This window comes from Humulus lupulus, chromosome 9 (assembly GCF_963169125.1).
Source record: "Humulus lupulus chromosome 9, drHumLupu1.1, whole genome shotgun sequence".
Classification (NCBI taxonomy): Eukaryota; Viridiplantae; Streptophyta; class Magnoliopsida; order Rosales; family Cannabaceae; genus Humulus; species Humulus lupulus.
In genome coordinates, this window is record NC_084801.1 from 174,132,412 (window position 1) to 174,153,730 (window position 21,319).

Genomic DNA, 21,319 nt, shown 5'->3' on the forward strand with positions numbered 1-21,319 from the left:
AGCCTGCAGAGTATGATACATGACCTCGAATGTAGTGACCTCGAAATGATCTCGATCTCAAAAGGTAGCTCTGAGAGCCCCTCATCTTCAGGAACAACTTCGGAGCAGGGATCTTGAGCTCGATGTACTATCTCGAAAGCAATGTTAGCTCGGGAGATGTCAGTGGCTCGCACAATGACGTGAAACCTGAGATGCTGAAGCCTTGGAGATACGCTATGACCACCTTGAATATCTACAAATATTGTAAACATGAGATGTAATCCTCATTTATTGATGTAAATCCCCAAGAATCGTGGGATATTATTTAGTCAGTTATGCGTTTCCTGGTCTTCAGGGACGTTTCCTTTTTTATCTGATTAAAGGCATTTAAAGGCATTTATTTTATTCACAAAAGAGTAACTACCCAAAATATGTGGGATAGTATTCTGCATCATTCTCTATAAATAGAGAAGCCATGCACCATTGTAATGGATTGAAATTCTGATCTTTGAGAGAAATCTCTGGAGAATTCATGCTAAAGAATTTTTCAGAGATAATCTTAAGATTAATAACAGAGACTCGTGGACTAGGCAGATTTAACTGCTGAACCACGTAAAAAATCGTGTGTTTGATTTGTTTGTTCCGTTTGGCCATCGTCATCCATTGTTTTTGTGCTCTTCTTTTATCTGTTGACGAAAAACGGCGTCAACAGTATCTTTGTATAATCTTAAGGTGATTCAATTATTTTTATTTTAAAATACCCAATATAATTTTTTTAGCAACAAAATTTGCTCTTTTTAAACTAAACAATAGTAAGTGTATGCTGATACAAATTAAACATGTATGGAATTAAATGCAAGTTTTCCATGTGCTATAGGAAAATACAACAGTGGTTTCCTTGATATTGTTGGAAATTAAAGATCTTCTTCCACATTATATATATATATATTAATATTACATGTCTTTTATGATTACTTTACCAGTTAATACTAAGATTTTTAAACTTTAATCATTGAATTTTAAGGCTGTAACTAATTCACAAGTACCGAAATATAATTAAATAATGAAAATTCAAGAGAGTTAAAGTGGTATAATAAAGTGATATTAATCATTATGTTTACCTTTTAAGGGGAAAAAACAAAGGCCCAAGAAAATGGATACATCATGGGCCGACTTTAAATGGCAACTCTCGGATGGAGTAAGCCCACGGCAGTGATGCCTAGCTTTAGATAAGTTTTAGGATCATATTTGGCAGTAATTTTTTCTTGATAAACAGCGTATATAAAATAAATCACCGATTGTTTAAACTCTTTTTTGAATAATTTTTTCCCATACTGAAAACATATTTTTTCCTAAGAATTTCCAAATAAATATATATAAATATTTTATGTTATTAAAGTGGAATAACGCTATGTACACATGTACTAAAAAACAAATACAAAATGATTTGAATACAAACTTTTGGGAAATTCTATGGTACATCCCTATTTTTGGGTGTATGGTACATCCCGTTTGTATTTTTGGTACTTATATGATTTTTGTAGCAATTTTGTTTAATGACTGTGTATATTATAATTATTTAGAACATCTTGCAAGTTTTGGAGAAATTCAGAATGGCTTACTGTGCCCAAAACAGAATTCAAATATGTTACTTTTCATACGTATAAAAAAAAATAGTTACATGTGCAACAAACTATTTAAACATTGTTGTTGACATTGTAAATTATTCATAATTTTCTAAAAATTTGTAAGAAATTCTAAATAATTACAATGTTGAAAACACAAAAAAAATTGCGCCGAAAATTATCCAAGTATGAAAACATGAAGGAGGTGTATGATACACCCTTTTGAGGGGTGCGCCATAGAATTTCCCTAAATTTTATGTATGTCAAGAATCACTTTATTATTAGATTAGTCATATGTTCAATAAAAATCCAAAATATTATTTAAAGAAAAAAAATGTTTATTAAGAATATTTCAATCATCTTCTTACTTTCCACAATTTTCCTCCTTTCTATCATGCCCCCATCTCCAATAAAAATTTCCTTTTTTATTTGTCTATACTATTTATGTTAACATTCCTTTTATTTTTGTTGATATCTAATTTTTCTTATAAAATATATATATATGGGAGTTTTATGACATTTTCTATCCTACTAAAATCTAGACATGTGTAGTATTTCTTGGCTGTGTTTCTTTTAAATATGAACATTATAAAAAAAAAACCTGGATAGAAAGCAACCCTAAATCTAATTATACGTGTTGATGATAATGAAAATCTAGATTTTGTGGTGTCCATTTGGTACAAAGAAAGTGATTGTAAACTTTATCAACTTGATTAATGAAATATTTAACTACCATCTTACTCATAGTAATGTGCACTCTCTTGAGAGACTATTTCACACTTCCTAAACATATGATGATGTTTTATTTTATTATAAGAAAATTAAGTTGGTGTTTCTTATAACTTAGTAATTTTTCATTATTATTATTATTGGTAATTAAGCCTCTCCCAAAAGTTTGACACACAAAAATTTCCCTAAACTTGAAAGCTCTTCCATCCTTGAATGTGACATGTCCTCTTAACCACCCATGTATATAATAGGACCTCACATTGAGAGTGTAATATTTGAGTGTGTCAAAATCAATTGTTTTTAAATCTGTATATTTTTTTAAATTATACCCTTGCAAACAATAATGTTTTGATATTTACAATAGATTTTATTATTATGCAAATAATTCGAATTGATGAGTTCAATGGCCTAACTAATTATGGTTAAACTTGAAGCTCCATTTATATTTAATTTAATTGATGAACTATGAACGTATTGATGCTTTTTTTAGGGGAACATATTGATGTTATTTGGCATATATATTCAATTACATTCCTTGTACCTCCTATCCAAATATTTGTGGTGAATTGGAATAATACATCTCTTTTATATAAAAAGTAACGGAAATTTTTTGTTTTGACAGTTTGATTTGTTAACTTTAACGAATATTCTAAACATTTAACGGAATCTATTTTTAAAATTAATAAAAAATATATATTTATTAATTATATTAATATAAATTTAAATTTAAATTCAAATGTTATAAAATATCATTATTATAATAATATATAATAATAGACAAGATATTTAATAATTATATTGATATAAATTTAAATATTATAAATTTTATTATAATAATAATATATAATCCTAATTTTGTACTAATTATATTAATATGAATTCAAATATTATAAAATATTATTATAATAATATTTAATACAAGACTTGATATATATTACTTATATTAATATAAATTTAAATATTATAAAATATTATTATAATATAATACATAATCTTAATTTTTCTATAAAAAATATTATTATTTACGTTTAAAAATATTATTATATTATATATATTTAAAAATCATAATAATATTTTGGTTTAAGTTTGTATTATGATAAATTGGTGAAAATAATCTATTTTTTTAAGTGATTTTGTACTCTGGTCTTTTGATAATTTTTTTGCAAAATGTCCTCTGTCTAAAATTTGATCAATTGTCTAAATTTTTCGACCACATGTCTAAATTTTCGATTAGCTATCTAAATTATGAGAAACTATCTTGCAAAAAATTATTAAAACTAAATTAGAATGCAAAATAACTTTAAAAAATGTCATTTTTCAAATAGAACCTTTTATATACATAATATTATTTATTTATTTTAAATTTATATGATAATACTAAAAATTTAATAAAAATAATTAATAAATTCTATAAATAAAATTAAGCAAACGTGTCTTGCCCGTTATTTATATCTAGTATATATATATATATATTTATACGGGAGTAGTTTTCAAATATAATATCCAAATATTTGTGGTGAACTGTAATAATATATATTTATGGGTGAATATGATAAATAGAAACAACATGAATCGAACAAAAAGTAAAATTCAAATTTTCCCAATAATTTTTCATGATTAAAAAAATACTGCACATACTCAATATCTCAAAATACACAAGTCCTTTGAGATTTTTCTTTTTTGTTTTGTTTTTTAATACATAATTCAAGAAACCAAAATGCTCAAGCAATTAATTTATTCAAACAATCTAAAAGCTCAAGCGAATTTTTTCCAATTCACTCAAGAAATTAATTGGAATTAAGTTTGTATGACCCTTTTCTTTTTTTCCCATTTATTTTATATCTAATAATTTTCCCTCTTTCACATATTTCTTCTTCTTCTTTTTCTTCTTCTTCTTCTTCTTCTTCTTCTTCTTCTTCTTCTTCTTTCTTGTGCTGGAGAATGGAGATCTCTCTTCTTTAGACTACATATATAAACATTTTTTTTTGCTCTTGTCATATTTTTCTCTTTTTAGAAAAAATATAATAAAATTAACATGTTGGAAGATCACTTGGAGGTGGTAAAATTGACTCATTAGGCCCTTTTCCATTGTCCACCAAAAATGCCATCTTAAGGCCCCATGTTGTGTGTACTTCTAAATGGCAATGCATGAACCATACTCCTGCCCAACATAATATTATCACAAAATTATAATTTAGTAATGATAGTAGAATATTACTTAATATATATTTATACAATCAATATACCATAACAAGTATTAGAAATCATTTTAGAAGTTTGTTTACAAAATTTTGTTCATATTACTCAAACCGAAAGAATCTTAATAAGATTTTTTTTCCTTCTTAAAATTAGTACACTAAAGTCACATTTTTTTTTCAAAACATATATTAGTCTCATACTTAAAAAAAGAAAAGAAAACTTAGGCTAAGCTTTCTTCTCGAATAATAATAATTAATAAACTTCTACAATTTTTCTTCATTATATAGGTGTTTAAACAGAATTCAATAAAAATACAATTAATTTTTTTTTTTTCTAGAAACAAATATTCTAAAAAACTATATAATATATATATATATAATATGAAAAATGACTTTTTTAATCCTCTATAAGCTAAAACTAAAACTTAATTACTTTAATTTTGGGATTTTTTTAAGGAAAAAAAAAAGAAGTAAATACGAAGATCGATAAAATAATCTTAAAATTAACGTTTAAGTGATGTGACATTTAAGTGTGGATATACCTGGATTATCAGCTCGGAACCTAATGGCGACCCAGCCACCGGCGGGAACCCCAACTGTATTTCTCTCAACCGGATCAACAAGGTTGAAACTCTTTGAGTCATTCTTCGCGTTATAATTCCCAAGTCCCCGACCCACCACGAAAAAATTGAACCCATGAAGATGGACCGGGTGGTTCTCCGGTGCTACAATACCAGTATCTTGCAAAACCAGCTCCACCGTATCGTTGTACGACAACTGGTAAAGTTTGGTTCCGCTTACAGTCGCCATATTCGACGGCGGAGATCCAGTGAAGTTGAACATGGTCGGCGGGTTTGCGGGAAAGTCAGTAGTGAAAACTCCCTTGATGTTGAAGTAATGGGCTTGGAGTAAGGCCGTGGTGGGCATAACGAAGGTTACGTTGTTGAGGCTGGCAACGACCCTGCTTCCGTTTCCTGCTTTGCAACTCGGACATGGGTTGATCCCCAAGCCTACTGTGAACAAAAGTTTGTGGTCAACGGTTAATGGGACTTTTGCAGGGAAGGTGTTTGAGTTAAGGCTTCTAAGAGCGTCTGTGAACTTGTTGGCTACTTGGGTGGCGTTTTTGGGAGGTGGGGTGGTGATGGTTGTGGGGGAGTTGGATAAGGTTCCGGTGTAGTGAAGAGTTGCGGTGGCGGTGGCGTTGTCTACTGTGATTGGAGCGTCCATGAAGGGAGATGCGGTGACTAAGTATATGCCGGAGTTTTTGTCTGCGGTGACTAAAACGTTGGTGGTTTGTCCCGGAGCAATGACGATGGTTTCGATGGAGAAGGGCTTTACGTAGACGGCGTCGACTTCTACGACGGTTAGTATGTGGCCTGCGATTTTGAAGAACAGCTCTTCATTGAGCGCAGCGTTGATAACGCGCAGAAGGTATGTTTTGCCGGCATCGACTGGTAACGAGAAGCCGCCTGCATGCACCACCAAGCACCACGTTAAAAATAAAAAAAGAAGTTATTTTCACTTATTATGATTATTATTATAAAACGTTATTATCATCCCAAATTTTTTGCCACATTATTATTTTATTAGCCATAAAAACTCACCTGGTAAAAGTAGTTTGAGTTGAGTAAAAAATGGGATACGTGTCTACTTCATTACATCACGTGAAAGCAGTACGAGAAATTCACACGTAGAAAACTTAAACAACTGGCAATACTACATGTATTTTAACTCTTTGGTAAGAAAAAGGTTGAACCAATATTCTTTTGACTAGTGGAAGATTTATTGATCCACTTAATCGTCGAACAAATTGTGAAATGTTACTATAGTTTAGAATTTATTATAGATTATTAACAACACCTACTATGACCCTTACCACTACTCATTAGTATATGATGTATTATGTCGATTATAAAGTACTAGTATGTGATTACTAACCCTGTGAAGCACAAGTCGAAACGGGCCCCGGATGGCCGTTGATAGTGTGAGCATCGGACACGTTTGGTGCCAATCCTGACTTCATAGCCTCGTTGATGACAGCTTCGGTATCCGATTTCCACCATTCGGCTGCAACCAATTACGTATGTTGTCGATCATGTGATTAATTATCCTTGTTTTGTCCTATTATTTCTTAATAATAATAAGCTAACAACCCATCACATCATATTTCATAGCTAGATTATATCACATGGACCAAATTAAGTTGATGATCACCTAATACAACAGGAATTTCCTTGTGTGGTTTGGGGAATGGATATGGCACACCACGCTTGGGGAGGATGACTATAGCGCCATGGACGGTTGCCCTGAGCCACAGAATATGAGCGTGCCAAAGTAGGGTTCCGCGCTGCCCTGTGAGCGTGAAATTGTAGAGGTAGCTTTGTCCTGGTTGGATCGGACATTGTGTGATGAAGGCTGGCCCATCTGACCAACCTGTTCGGATTTGTCGAACTCCATGCCTATACATACGTACATACAAATTCATTATGTAAATAAAATGACCTAATCAATAGTGACGTATATATATGATTGTAGTGTTACGTACCAGTGGATGCTAACGTTGTATTTGACGTGGTTAGTGACCTTGACAAGAACATTGTCATCTTCCCTGGCGTAGAGTGTGGGGCCAGGGAATCTACCATTGACGGTGACGATTTGTTTTGGCGAACATAGTCTACTGGTGTTCTTCATTACCACCTGCGTATGATATAACCCATTATTAGACACCCCAAGAGTAGTGATCAGATAATAATTACTACTATTTTTTTTTAAGCTACTTTAGAACTTTATTGGGCAGAAGACCTTAACAAAAAAAGTTGGGCGAAAGAAAAGTTGCTGATTGGCATAGAACTTCATTGATTTTGATTGGTTATTACGAAAATGACGAGTCGTGCTTTTTAGGTTTTTATGGTGTACCTGCCACTTACTAGTTTCAAATTTTAATGATGATGATAATATATTATGTACCATGCATATTCATGGAAAACAAAAAGCACACTCTTAAGGCTATGATTTTTGGAATCATTTGAAGTTTCCCATATGATATGATATATATTGCTCACACATATTTTTTTAATGATTTCACTAAGAAACTTAATCACATGGACTGATCATGTGAATTTTAATTTTATGAGATTTTTTTATGCAATTTAGTAATGATACGTACGATCAAGATATATATGCAACATATAAAAAAAAAAACTAAAACTTGGAATTATTAAAACAATCTTCTAGTGTTTATATGTGTGTGTGTATATGTATATATTAGCTAGTGGAAGAAATCATTAAATTATTGATTTTTGAATGCAAAATTATTGAGTTATACTCTATAAGCTGAAATACCGCTCATTATGGCCACAATCGATGGCATTTGAAGTGTCAATAATTTTGAGAAACAAAATAAAAAGCTCAATTATGCATGAGTCACGTGACATGATTAAAAGCACTTGAAAACCCTTTATTTCAGAAAAAAAAAAAAAACTACAAAATCGAGTTGTGATTAATTAATCAAATTATAATAAGCCATATAGCTAATAAACTATCATCTCAAAATTATGTTAAAACAAAGTGATTAATATAATTAAAATGGTTTATACTTACATCGAACTTGTAGTTTCGGACTCTACATTCCACCAAAGCTGAAGAAAGGCAAAACAGAAGAACAGTAATAAGACGAATAATATTGGAAGAGTCCATTAATTTCTCTCTTTTTCTCTATTTTTTCTTTGCTGATATCTTTGTCTTCAGGCCTTGTTGCATTCAGGAATGACTGACAATCTCACCCTTATAAAGACTGACAAGGCCATTGATGATACCACGTCGTTTTTGCCCGGTTAGGTGGACATTATGGAAATATATACATTAATTCTTAAGTTACAAGATTTATTCTAGTTATATGTTCTCTTACAGCTAATATTTTTATTCCTTAATCTCTCTCTCTCTCTCTCTCTCTTTGATCTTCCTAATTTCTTACATTATACATAAAGTTGTTTGTTTTGTATATATACATTTTTTTATCAACCGACTAAAGTATGGTATTAGTGGTAATTAAGATCCTTAAAAAGGGAACATAGTACAACCTTATTATTATTAACTTTTTTTTTCTTTCTAATATATATCTATTTATTTTGAAATAATGGTTGGCTTGGTTGGTTCTGTTTAGACTTGCAATCAAATGAAGATTTTTCTATTAATTACAGATTAAGTTTTGGTTTATTAATTATTTCATGTAATATAATTTGGTGAGTTTTTTTTTAAGTGTCAACTTATTAATTAGACAATACTAGCCTTGTTATACAAAGGGCATTAATTTATATAATTTCTCTTTATTTAATCGTTTCTATATATTAATTATTAATGGTGTTTTGCATATAAGTAAAGTGAAAACGCAAAGTCTACAAATGTGTCTCTTCAATTTTTAACATAATTGTATCAAATCATATGTTGTTTTAATTAGATTATATAGTATAATTGCTACATGAAGAGAATACACATTCAAAATAAGTACATTTTACAACTAATACCTTTATACATTAATAAACACATTTTTTACTTGTTTTTGGTGCATGTGAATTCAATCCAAGGTTTAGAATTTTACACTAATGCCGTCAGTGGCCCACTGACGCTGTTAACAACCCGTTTGCATTAGTGGGGCACTGACGCAAACGGTCCCATTAAAAAACGTCAGTGTATGTTATGACGCAATTGGACCATCATTTATGGCAGTGCCCAACTGCCACAAATTGTAATTCTTGGTCAACAGCGTTGATTGACGTGTTTGAATGACACAATTGTTTTTTTTTTTTTGTAGTATTAGTGTATAAAACAATATTAAAAAATAATAGTATATATATACTCAGCATTCTAGAAAGGCTAGGATTATATTTACAATAGTTGATGAAGAGTCAAACATCAAAGAAAGAAGCAACTAACGGTCATCCCATTGGTGATCTTTTTTTGTTTGTATTTTTTTTTTGTTCCACTATATATATTGAGTTGGGTCATGGTGTAGTTAGATGTTTGTCTATTAATTATAATAGAGTATAAGGTTGGTAATGTACAATGTAGATTAATTGAATAATAACAATAAAATCAAATGATGAAAATGAGAAAATAAAACCCACATTTGGATGGATGCTTAGCAAACAAAATAGTTAATGGTTGAGAGAGGGCTTTCATGTCATCTTCTGATAGTAACCAAACAGATCATGCACATCACTACTGTTTGTCTCAAAGCTATAATTTAGTTCAACATTAACTTTTTCATCTTACTTTTTTTTTATATATATATTTTGTTTTCAATTATTTTTATTATTTTACTTCTTAAACTCATGAAACTTCCAAAACTCACATGAACTTTCTACAAGTACATTATTATTAGTCCCAACAAATTTAAATTTGTGTGTAGGAATAAAGTTTAAGCATATTGCTACAATTTTTTTTATATAAGAAGTTTAGTTTTGTTATATATTACTATAGCATTATTTTACTGCAAATATAAAGAAATGACAAAAAAAAAAAAAAACCTCCTCCCGAATTATATATATACTGAATTTTTTCACATTGTAAAAATTTCACATTTTTTCACATAAAAGTACTAATGGATATGCTCCATGTTACATTTTTTACTCACTTCCACAAAAACAAATAATAAAATAAAAAATTGGAATTTTGGTTATTGATCAAATATATGTGAATGGGTAAAAGATATGTAAATTACATAAAATACTGAATGTTAATTTATATTATCGATTCTAGGTCTTGCATCATAAGAAAAAAAAAATGTCTTTTTATTTTCAAGAAAGAAAAATAAAAGATATTTTTGTTTGGAACAGTGTTTCTATGTGCTAAGTGGCATATTGGTAGATTTTGTTTCACTTTCAAGTGAAATGAGCTCCACCAACAAATGCGTGTCTCACAAAGAAGTTTACCCGAAAAAAATAAATAAATAAATAGAAGAGAACAAAATTCTTTGTTGACCATTTGGCACCTACTCGAGATAAGCTCAAACTATAAAATAAAATGAAACTTTTTTTACACATTTTGATTATATTAAGCATCTTAATATATCCATGGATATAATGAATCTGCAAAATGATAAACAACATAAGTTAACATTTTTTTTAGGAAAAAGTTAACATTATTTTTGGTCTTTGTACTTTAAAAAAATGTCGCAAATAAGGTTAATAATGCAAAAATAAAGATCTAGAGTCGCTTTTGCATTATTACTTGTTGAGTAGTAACCTTCTTCTAATCCGTTAATATAAGGGCAATTTTTATTCATATACAACCAAAGTTACAAACATGTACAATAAAACTTAATTATAATATTATATACAAAACATGTAAAAAAAAAATATAGACTTCATTAATTCTATGAATCAGGAGATACCATGAGACAAATTAATGTTTATTTTTTTTTCCAGTTAACTCCAATGTGTTACCATAAAATAAACATGACATAAATGAACTTATGTGGATTTGAAATGTATGTATTAATTTAGCAAGTATGTTTATTATAAGGAAATACAAAATAATAAACATAAACGATGTAAAATAACAATAGTTTTGAATTTATTTGTACAATAGAAACTAAATTGTTTATTTTATTGGTTTGTTGAATAAAATTGTGCTCAAAATAATAAATATATACGACATAGAAATAAATATATTTTTTAAATTATCTTTTTTTTTTAAATAAACATTAGGCACGAATTTTTTTATTTTATTGGTGTATTGAATAAAATTGTGCTAAAAATAATAAATAAATACCATATGGAAATAAAATTGTTTTTAAATTTATGATGAAATAAAGTACATAATAGACGAAGTTGTTTATTTTATTGGTCTGTTGAATAAAAATGTGAACTAAATAATAAACGTAGCCAATAAATAAACTTATGTGTATATTAATATTCAATTTATTAATTTATATAGTTTATTATAATGAATCATAAAATAATAAACGTATACAAACAAATGATTTTTCCTTAATTTGTTATTATTATTGTTTTGAAATAAACATATACACATATACACATATAAACGTATACAAACATATACACATAATATTTCATCATATTCCTTGGTTTATTTTATTGATCTGTTTAACAAAACTGTGAACTAAATAATAAACGTAACCAATAAATAAACTTGTGTGTATATTTTATTTTGAAACAATATATGTCTCTTCCTTTTGTTTCATAAGAAACGTGATTTGAAGAGACAGAGAATATGATGAGTTTAAGAGAAAAATATAATATTAAACAAAAAATGTAATTTATTGGATTGTGTGATATTTGACCAACACATTAACACAATATATTTTTAAAACAAATCAAATATTCTAAAAGAGAATTAAATCACTAATGTAAATATCAAAACATAATTTAAATCGATATTAATATAAAAGGGAACAACAAAACCAACCAAATATAACTGTTATTTATAATGTATATCATAAAGAAAATAAGTTTTACCTTCTTAATAAAATAATGTATATTATAATATAATTATGTTTTGTTGTATATATCTCTTCTTGTTGACGCCGTTTTTCGTCAACTTAAAAATGAAGATTAATTAAACAAAAGTACCAGAGGAAACAAACAATATAGACACAATTTTTTACGTGGTTCAGCAGTTAAAATCTGTCTAATCCACGAGTCTGTGATATTCACTTTTTGGAATTCTCTCAAAGCTTTCTGAACGCAATTATGCAGAGTCTTCCCAATACAAATTTCTCACCCCTTACAAATGAATTGTCTCACTCTATTTATATAGTGGTTTACCGAATATATCCACACATATTTCAGGGAGTTATAATACAAATCAATGCAAATAAATGTGTATGGTTATTATGTACGCGTATAAATCCAATGATATTTGGGATTTAATAACAGATTACATCTGATCCATTAAATATAGGGATTTTATAACAATAAACATGTTCACACACGGCTTACGAGCTTGAACACTAGACTCATATGCCATCGAGACCGTTCACCCTTCACGAGCTCGATATCTCGGTTCGCCTATGTTCTCCACAAATAATGTTGTCGAGATCATCCTTTTAGAGCTCACAATCATTGAGCTCGATCCGTCTTGTCTGATGGTAGGAAATAAATCGGGAGATTTATACAAGTGCTGAACCATTTTTCATTATAGCTTCGAGCTTGACTTATAATATCGGAACACCTCAGAGACCATATAGTTTTCGAGCTTGTCAATTCTGATGTTGTTGCACTTACTGCTCAGTGAGACTATTCTTGATATTTTCATTAAAGCTGATTATGACGAACATGCTTATTCCGAGCTTACACTTTACGAGCCTGACTTCGAGATCAAAATTTCCATTCTCAAAATTTGGGTGTAACATTTTTCTCCCTAAAAAGTATCAGTTCGAATCCTATGAGAAGGAAACTTTTGAACTACCATTTTTGAAAATCGAGCCACCTGCCACACTCGAGTGTAGATATGCGTCAATCATGGATTGCGCAGTCAGAGTACTCGAGTACTCTTTTCATCTGCCCACATCCCTTCATATCCCAGCTTTTTGCCACCAATGCCATATTTACACCCCAACCGTCGGATCAGACTCAAAATCAAACCAAGGGTCCAGATATACTTGACCCTTGACATCCCACATGGTCATATATATAAGCTTTCTCTTCTCCTTCATCATCTTCACCATTTTTACTTAGAAAACTCAAACCAGAGAAAGAAAAGAAAAACCAGAGTTTCACTTGCATGTTCTCTAAATCGACGAAGCAAAGCAGCTTTAAATCTTTCGGCTCAGTGGAATCATTCCTACTTCCCATCTTTCAGTCACCGATCCTCTCATTCCCACGAACCACTTTGTGTAAGTGCTTTGATCCTCATTCGCTCGTTTTCCTTTGATATATGCATTTTTTTTTTACGTGCTTCTCCTGCACCTTGATCATATTTGCTGGTTTTTTTTTACTAGTTTGTAAGGATGTTTGACCAATATTAGGCAAACCCATAATCTGAAGTATTGTAATGCAGTCATAATCATGGTTCTAGACCCAAATTTCTTAGTGTAGAAAAAATGCAAACATAGGGTTTTTTCAGATTAAAGGTAGTGTATCATGTAAGCCAAGAAATGGGGGTTATGGATTAGGGTTTTTAATGGCACAAATCCCAAAAGTATCACCCTTTTGGGTAACCGTCAACTTTATCCCTGAAAATCCAGGATTCTCAAAATGAATCCAAACTTTCCCACTCTCGTGTCAAGTACACGCTCGAAGCCCGAACTTTACAATAGTCGGGGCTCCACTTCGAATTTGATCCATCCTTTCGAGACCTCAGTCTCGATTGTGTTTAATCCGTGATCTCGGGCTTTCTAGCTTGAATCACCAAAATTGTATTCTGTGATTCCTTGCATGCCCGGCCCTCACCCTCTTTATTCTTGTTAGATGTCACAGAACTCTAAGAATCGGTGGGGGTCAGTGCTCGCAATTCCTTACTCTCCATCAACTCCCAGTCCGGAGTCTCCTTTCACTCGGAACCAGCGACTGATATGCGAGCACCACGTGAGGTGCGAACAAGAGGACATCCGAGACCATTTCCGATGTCAGATTGACAAGGTTGAGGAAAGAAAAATGAAGATACTCCGAGTTGCGATTTATCCAGATTCGGACCCCGAGATCAGACCTATCCCGCTCGATGCCAAACTCAAAGTCACCGATGCTTACGAGCCTGGTGCACTTTCGTTCTCGCTGATGGAGGACCCTTCGGATCGCCCCTTTAATTCTCGAGTTGCATCTATTCCGACTCTGCAAGAGGGTTTTTAAGGCGGAGCATTATTGGAGCTCAGTCACCTCAATAGGCCAAATTTATGAGATTCTAGCTCGCCACGGCCTGAAACTTTTTAGCGCATTGATGTATCAACCTGCGAATCCGAATGAGCAGAGTTGCTACGCCCCGGGTGATGGCAACCCATACAGCAAGATTAAGCTCACGCCCTGGAGTCGCGATCATATGAAGGCAGGGGCTTTACTTCCCCTAAAATCATTTTTTAAGGATTTTCTGGATTTTGTTGGGCTCGCCCCATTCCATCTCCAAACCAATTCATATAAGGTTCTCTCCGCCCTCAAGTCCCTATGCCACGAACTGGAGTGGGAAGGACCCTCACCACAAGAGATTATGTATCTCTTCTGTCTGAAAAGCAACCCCTCTTGAGCTCGGGGAGGGGATGGCTTCTATTATTTGTCGAGCTATCCGAAGGAGAAGAAGATTTTCAAGGATATGCCAAACCATCCCCCAAACTTCAAGTTGGCATTCTTTTGGACGGATGGCCTCACTCCTTCCAAATTCTATTCATTCCAACGCATCCGTAAGTACTCACACTTATCATTTTCCTTTTCGTTTATTGACTAGGCTCGAAATAATAATATGTAACCTTTTCTTTAGTCAATTATCACCGTCCCACCCCCTCAGAGTTGATGGTGGAGCACAAGATAGCTCTACTCCAACTGTCATACGGTCGGCGTTCTCTATCCTATCTTCTCGATGAAGAACGACTCCGAGCTTGTGGCCTTTTGGAGAAAGACCAGTCAACAGATGACATTGCCTACCGTAAGTACTTCAAGTGGGAGCACGTGCCACTTTCCACTAAGAGACTTCCCCCAAGACAGAGGTTGTAATGCCCCAAAATCCCTAATAAGGTTTAGGACCTTGATTAGGAGGCCGAGAGGACCATAGTTGATTTATTATGCTATTAAATGATTATATGCATGTTTATGTGAATTATATTATAATATGGTGATAAATGCATGCATATGGGTCCATTTTTTATTATAATGGCATTTTGGTAATTTGGCCCGTCGAGGGCGTAATTGTGTATTTTCATGCATGTTGGAGAATTATGAGTAATACCACATTATATGTGGATTTTTTCGAGCCATTAGGCATGAGGAAATTTAGGTCTTTTCAACCTAAGGTCATATTTAGCCATTAGAAGGCTATGGAAGTTAACCAAAACAGAGCATCTTCTTCTCCCCAACTGATCACCGTTTCTCTTCCATTTTCCTTTGAACTTTGAAGCTCCTTTTGAGGAACCAAACTAGGGAGTCAAGTCTTGATAAGCTAGGGTTGTGTTCCACCATTGAAGATGGTGTAATTCTGAGCTTGGGGTAAGTTTTTAACCATATAATCTCTTGTTCTTGCTCTGTTTTCATTTGGTTTTAAGTTTGGTTCTTGAGTTGGAAAGTTGAGAATTCAATGGGGTTTTTGGCAAAGGTTACTTGGGTTATGATGCCTAGGTCATGTGTAGATGGTTTTTGGGTTCAATTGGGGGTTTAAATGGGGTTTGGAAGCTTGTTTTTCAGGTTAGGAAAGGAGGAGTCGAAGGAGGGAAGAACCAGGGAAGTTCTGCCTGGTCCTAGCGCTATAGCGCCCAAAGGGTGGCGCTACAGCGCTAGCCAGGGCAAAATTCCCCTCGTTGTAGCGCTGGGGCGCTAGGGGGGCAGTGCTGTAGCACTACCCTGTTTTCTCTTATGCATGTTTTAGGAATTTTTGAGGGTTTTTGGCTCGGGGTTTCAATTCCTAAGGCTTGGGATCGAATCTACTCACCGTTTGGGTACAATTCGGGGTCCCGAAGTAAGGTTTAGGTCAAGATCCTTTTATTGTTGATTTTCATTAATGGAAGTTATAATTGGTTATGACTAGGTGATCGCTAAGGGATTAAAGGATCCATTGTTCTCAAGGGTCGTTCAATTATTATTTCTCGCTCGAACCAGAGGTAAGAAACAGCACCCAGTATGTGATGCATGTGATGCACGAGAAACATGTGATTAGGGCATGCCATGAATGTTGAATATGAGATTGATCAGAGCTTGAGTCTCTGTGTTTGTGCATGATCCTAATTATGCTAGCAATTGTTAAGTAAGCATGTTGAATGCCCTACATTTGGATATTTGACATATGATATATACTTGGTTGCATTGCTTACTTGTGCGTGGCACTGACTCACTAGTCAGAATTGGCAATGGTGTCGGTATTAACTGTAAAGTTATGACTCACTAGTCAAGTTCGGCAGTAGTACTGAGCACTGGTCACATGGTATTGACTAATAAGTCAAGAACGGTTTTAGCGTGTTTAACGCAAGCCGAAAAAGATTAGATCTAATCGACATCTGCATTGAATGACTCATCATGAGCATTAATGCCAGACCGACCTCAAGTTCAATGAAAACTAAAAGCGCTTGTTTAGCCTATGGCTAGTCACTTAGAGCCAGGGTCAGAAGGCCTAGGTGACTGCATCGTCACATGGCTGTGGGTGCTGAGCCCCGAAGTCACTCATCTGGTTTAAGTTAGTGACTTGCTCATCAGTCACTCATTATGGTTAGCAGAACCTCAAGTGTTAAATCACTCATCTGAATAGAGCTATACGCTCCATTAGGTCATGGGTTGCGTCCCATCAATATTTTTGTAATACCCTTTTATATATATATATATATATATGTGCCATTGGGGCAAAGAAAATACATAGCTCGTTTTAGGGCTATTTTATATTTATTTAGGTAGTAATTTTAATTTTTATGCATTTGATTTTCTTGCTCGAAAACCTTTATGCATTTGATTTTACATTTATCTTTTGCTTTACATTTCTGAGTCGAAATATTTCAAGAATGTTATACTAAAGTCTTGCTTTTATGTTTGTTTATTCGTACAAACACATTTGTTGGATTTAAGTTCGAGTTTTAATGCATTCATGCACAGTTTACTCGATATATCCATGTCCAACCTCGTTATTGCCAATGACCGACCTTACTTTTACCATGCACTCGAAAGTACTTATATGACATGTAATTTTAGTAGTTTATTTTTATCTTGCTTTTCTAGTTACTTTTTCTCATCCTTGAGTAGTTCTTCAAGGTTGTGAGGTCGAAACTAATTTTCGCAAAATTTTCCAACCTCGGACTCGACTTAGTTCAAATAGGTTTATTTATACTCAAACTTTCTATCGATTAGTTTTAGCTGGTTTGTTCCAAACTTATTTAGCTCGTGTCTAGTTTGTAATCCATACACTTGTAATTTTTATAATCTGGTTATGTCCAGACCATCTTAGCTTGCGTGTTTGGTTATTAATCCATACACTTATAATTTTGATAATATGGTTATGTCCAGACTATCTTCGCTTTCTTTTCAATCTGGTTAAATCCAGACAGCTTTAGCTCGTGTATACACTTATAACTTCTATGTCAGCTTAATAATCCAAACTTTTTTATTAGTTTATGTGTATGCTTAAAATTTTCATGTCGGGTTAACGATCCAGACATTTTTATTTTATGTTATTTATTTTTTCAAACTCATGGTATGATTGTATATCACTGATGCCCCCTTAATATCCTATGAGTGTGATCATAGGTTATTGAATTAAGAGAGTTTCAAAAAATACAAAATTTAATAAAGAAAGCAACTTTTGAGCAAAATTTAACATTTTATTAACAAAAGTCTAAAAATAAACAAGCTTGGTTACAACAAAAACATTCTTCCAACATTACTGATAATAATGTCGTAGATGTTCACCATTCCAAGCTTGCGAAACCAACTCTCTGTTTAGTCTCGCCAATTTATATACTCTAGGTCGGATGATAGACTCGCTCTGGTAAGGTCCTTCCCAGGTAGGTCCGAGTACACCAATAGACGGGTCTCGTGTAGCCAGAAATACACGTCTTAATACCAGGTCTCCTAATATGAACTTTTTGTCTCGGACCCTCTTATTGAAATACCTAGTAGCTTGTTGTTGGTATGCAGCATTTTTCAATTGAGCTTCATCTCGTCTTTCTTCAATGAGGTCTAGACTTTCATCAAGCTGGGATTGGTTTGAGGCCTGATTGTAGGCATGGCTCCATATTGTAGGTAACATGGCCTCACATCCATATGCTAGGGAGACGGGAGTATGCCCTGTTGAAGTTCGAGTTATGGTTCGATAAGCCCACAAAACCTGAGGTAACTCCTCAGGCCACCTTCCCTTAGCCTCCTCTAACCTTTTCTTTATGGAGCTTTTTAGAGTTTTGGTGACTGCTTTGACCTGGCCATTTGATTGGGGATGGGCGACGGAGGAGAAGCTTTTTATTATCCCATTTTTTTCGCAGAAATGGGTAAATAGGTCACTGTTAAACTGGGTACCATTGTCCAACACTATCTTTCTGGGCATCCCATATTGACAAATGATATTTTTTACCACAAAGTCTAAAACTTTTTTCAAAGCAATTTCTGTCAGGGGTTCGGCCTCGGTCCATTTCGTGAAATAATCGACCGCGACCACAACGTACTTTACTCCACATTTTCCTGTTGGTAGTGAACCAATCAAATCTATTCCCCATACCACAAATGGCCATGGGGAGGTCAACATGGTAATCTCAGTAGGTGGAACTCGTGGAATTGAAGCAAATCACTGGCATTTTTCACATCTTTTGACATATTCGAACGCGTCTGCATTGACTGTGGGCTAGAAATACTCCTGTCTTATCACCATTTTGGATACACTATGCCCCCCGGTGTGATCTCCACAAAATCCTTCATGAATTTCTTCCAAAATTTTATTCACCTCGGGTGGAGTTACACATCAGAGAAATGGCATAGAATACCTTCTTCGATACAACCGTCCTTCCACAATGGTGTACCTCGGGATATGATACATCAATTTTCGAGCCTCATTCCGTTCTGCTGGGAGAATTCTAGTTTCGAGGTAATCGACTATTGGGGTCATCCAGGCAGGTTGAGAATCAATCATGCATACGTCCTCTTCGTTAGGCTCGCTGATACTCGGGGAAGATAGAAACTTTACCGGGACCACGTTCGATGTATCGGCCTCGCTGGTTGTAGCGAGCCTGGCCAACGCATCTGCATTTGAATTTTGTTCTCGGGTAACTTGCTCTATATCATAAAATTTGAATTGTTCGAGCGCAGCCTTGGCTTTCTCTAGGTATGCATCCATTTTTATGCCACGAGCTTGATATTCTCCTAAAACTTGGTTGACCACCAGTTGTGAGTCACTATAGCAGTGTATAGCATTTGCTTTAAGTTCCTTGGCTATTAGAAGTCCTACCAATAATGCTTCGTATTTAGCCTCGTTATTTGATGCTTCGAAGTTGAATCTTAAAGCTGAGTGGAATCAATTTCCTGCTGGGGTAATCAATATAATGCCTGCCCCCGATCCATTTTCATTGTAGGATCCGTCGACATAAAGTTTCCACAGCTCGCGGGCTGGGGTTACAACTTCATCATTAGACATTCCAGTACACTCAACAATGAAATCCGCCAAGGCCTGTCCCTTGATGGTCGCTCTTGGGTGGTATGTGATCTCAAATTTTTCGAGTTTGACAGCCCATTTTAACAATCTTCCAGAAGCTTCTGGTTTAGACAAAACTTGTCGTAGTGGTTGGTCAGTTAGCACATGAATAGGGTGTGCTTGGAAATAAGGTCGAAGCTTTCGAGATGAGTGTATCAGGCTGAGAGCCAGTTTTTCCATTAATGGGTATCTCGATTCTGCCCCCAGTAACCTTTTGCTGACATAGTATACTGGTTTTTGTACCTTCTTCTCTTCTCAGACGCACACGACACTAATAGCGTGCTCAATTGTAGCGAGGTATAAATACAAGACTTCTCCCGTGATAGGTTTTCACATGATTGGTGGTTCAACGAGGTGCTTCTTTAGGTTTTGGAATGCAAGCTCGCACTCTTCTGACCACTCGAACTTCTTGCCCCCTCTTATAAGGTTGAAAAAAGGAAGACAACGGTCTGTAGATTTTGAAATAAACCTATTTAGTGCCGCCATCTATCCAGTTAAGCTCTGGACATTCTTATGCTTTCGAGGTGAGGGCATATCAATCAATGCCTTGATCTTGTCTAGATTAACCTCTATTCCTCGTGAATTTACTATAAATCTCATAAACTTTCCCGAAGACACTTCGAAAGAGCACTTTTGTGGGTTAAGTTTCACGTTATACTTTCGTAGTACAGTAAATCATTATGCAAGATCGTCCACATGGCTATTGTTATGTTTAGACTTGACTAGCATGTCGTCAACATAAACTTCCATGTTATTTCCTATCTGCTAGGAAAACATCCTGTTCACCAGTCTTTGGTACGTGGCTCCAACATTTTTGAGCTCGAAAGACATGACATTGTAGCAGTACAACCCTTTATCGGTTACAAAGCTCGTATGTTCTTGGTCCGGCACGTGCATGGCAATATAGTTATATCCAGAATAAGCATCCATGAATGACATGATGTTGTGACCTGCAGTGGCGTCTACGAGCTGAGCTATCCAAGGTAAGGGGAAATAATCTTTAGGGCATGCCTTATTAAGGCCTGAGTAGTCGATACAGGTTCTCCATTTGCCGTTGGGTTTTGGAACCAACACTGGATTGGCAATCCAATCAGGATAAAAGGCATCTCGTATGAACCGATTTTCCTTTAACCTGTCGCTTCTTCTTGAGGGCCTTCTTTCTATCATCGTCCAGGAGTCTTTGCTTTTGCTGCTTCAGGGGGAAGCTTTTGTCAATGTTAAGTGCATGGTTCATGACATTCGGACTGATTCCCACCATGTCCGAGTGTGACCATGCGAACACATCCTGGTTTTCTTTTAAGAAGCAGATTAATTATTATCTCTCTTCTTTAGAAAGATTCTTACCCACCTTTACCATCTTCGTGGCATCTACTTCTTCGAGCTTGACCTCCTCAAGCTCTTCTAGAGGTTTGAGGTTAGCCCTTTCTTCTATTCTGGGGTCGATCTCTTCATCTATCTCGAGGATCATCCCAT

The 21,319-nt window shown here is 34.0% G+C and overlaps 1 protein-coding gene across 1 annotated transcript; it reads right to left on the reverse strand.

Annotated features, from left to right (window-relative positions):
- Positions 1–3,890: 3,890 nt before the first annotated feature.
- On the reverse strand, positions 3,891–8,284 carry LOC133801162 (laccase-4-like). The gene is made up of 6 exons (XM_062239318.1): positions 8,132–8,284; positions 7,077–7,228; positions 6,746–6,990; positions 6,470–6,598; positions 5,074–6,000; positions 3,891–4,494 (listed from the first exon to the last, which is right to left on the reverse strand). Exons 1-6 carry the CDS (start codon positions 8,225–8,227, stop codon positions 4,364–4,366), a joined length of 1,680 nt encoding a protein of 559 aa, XP_062095302.1. The 5' UTR covers positions 8,228–8,284; the 3' UTR covers positions 3,891–4,363.
- Between the last annotated feature and the right edge of the window lie 13,035 nt (positions 8,285–21,319).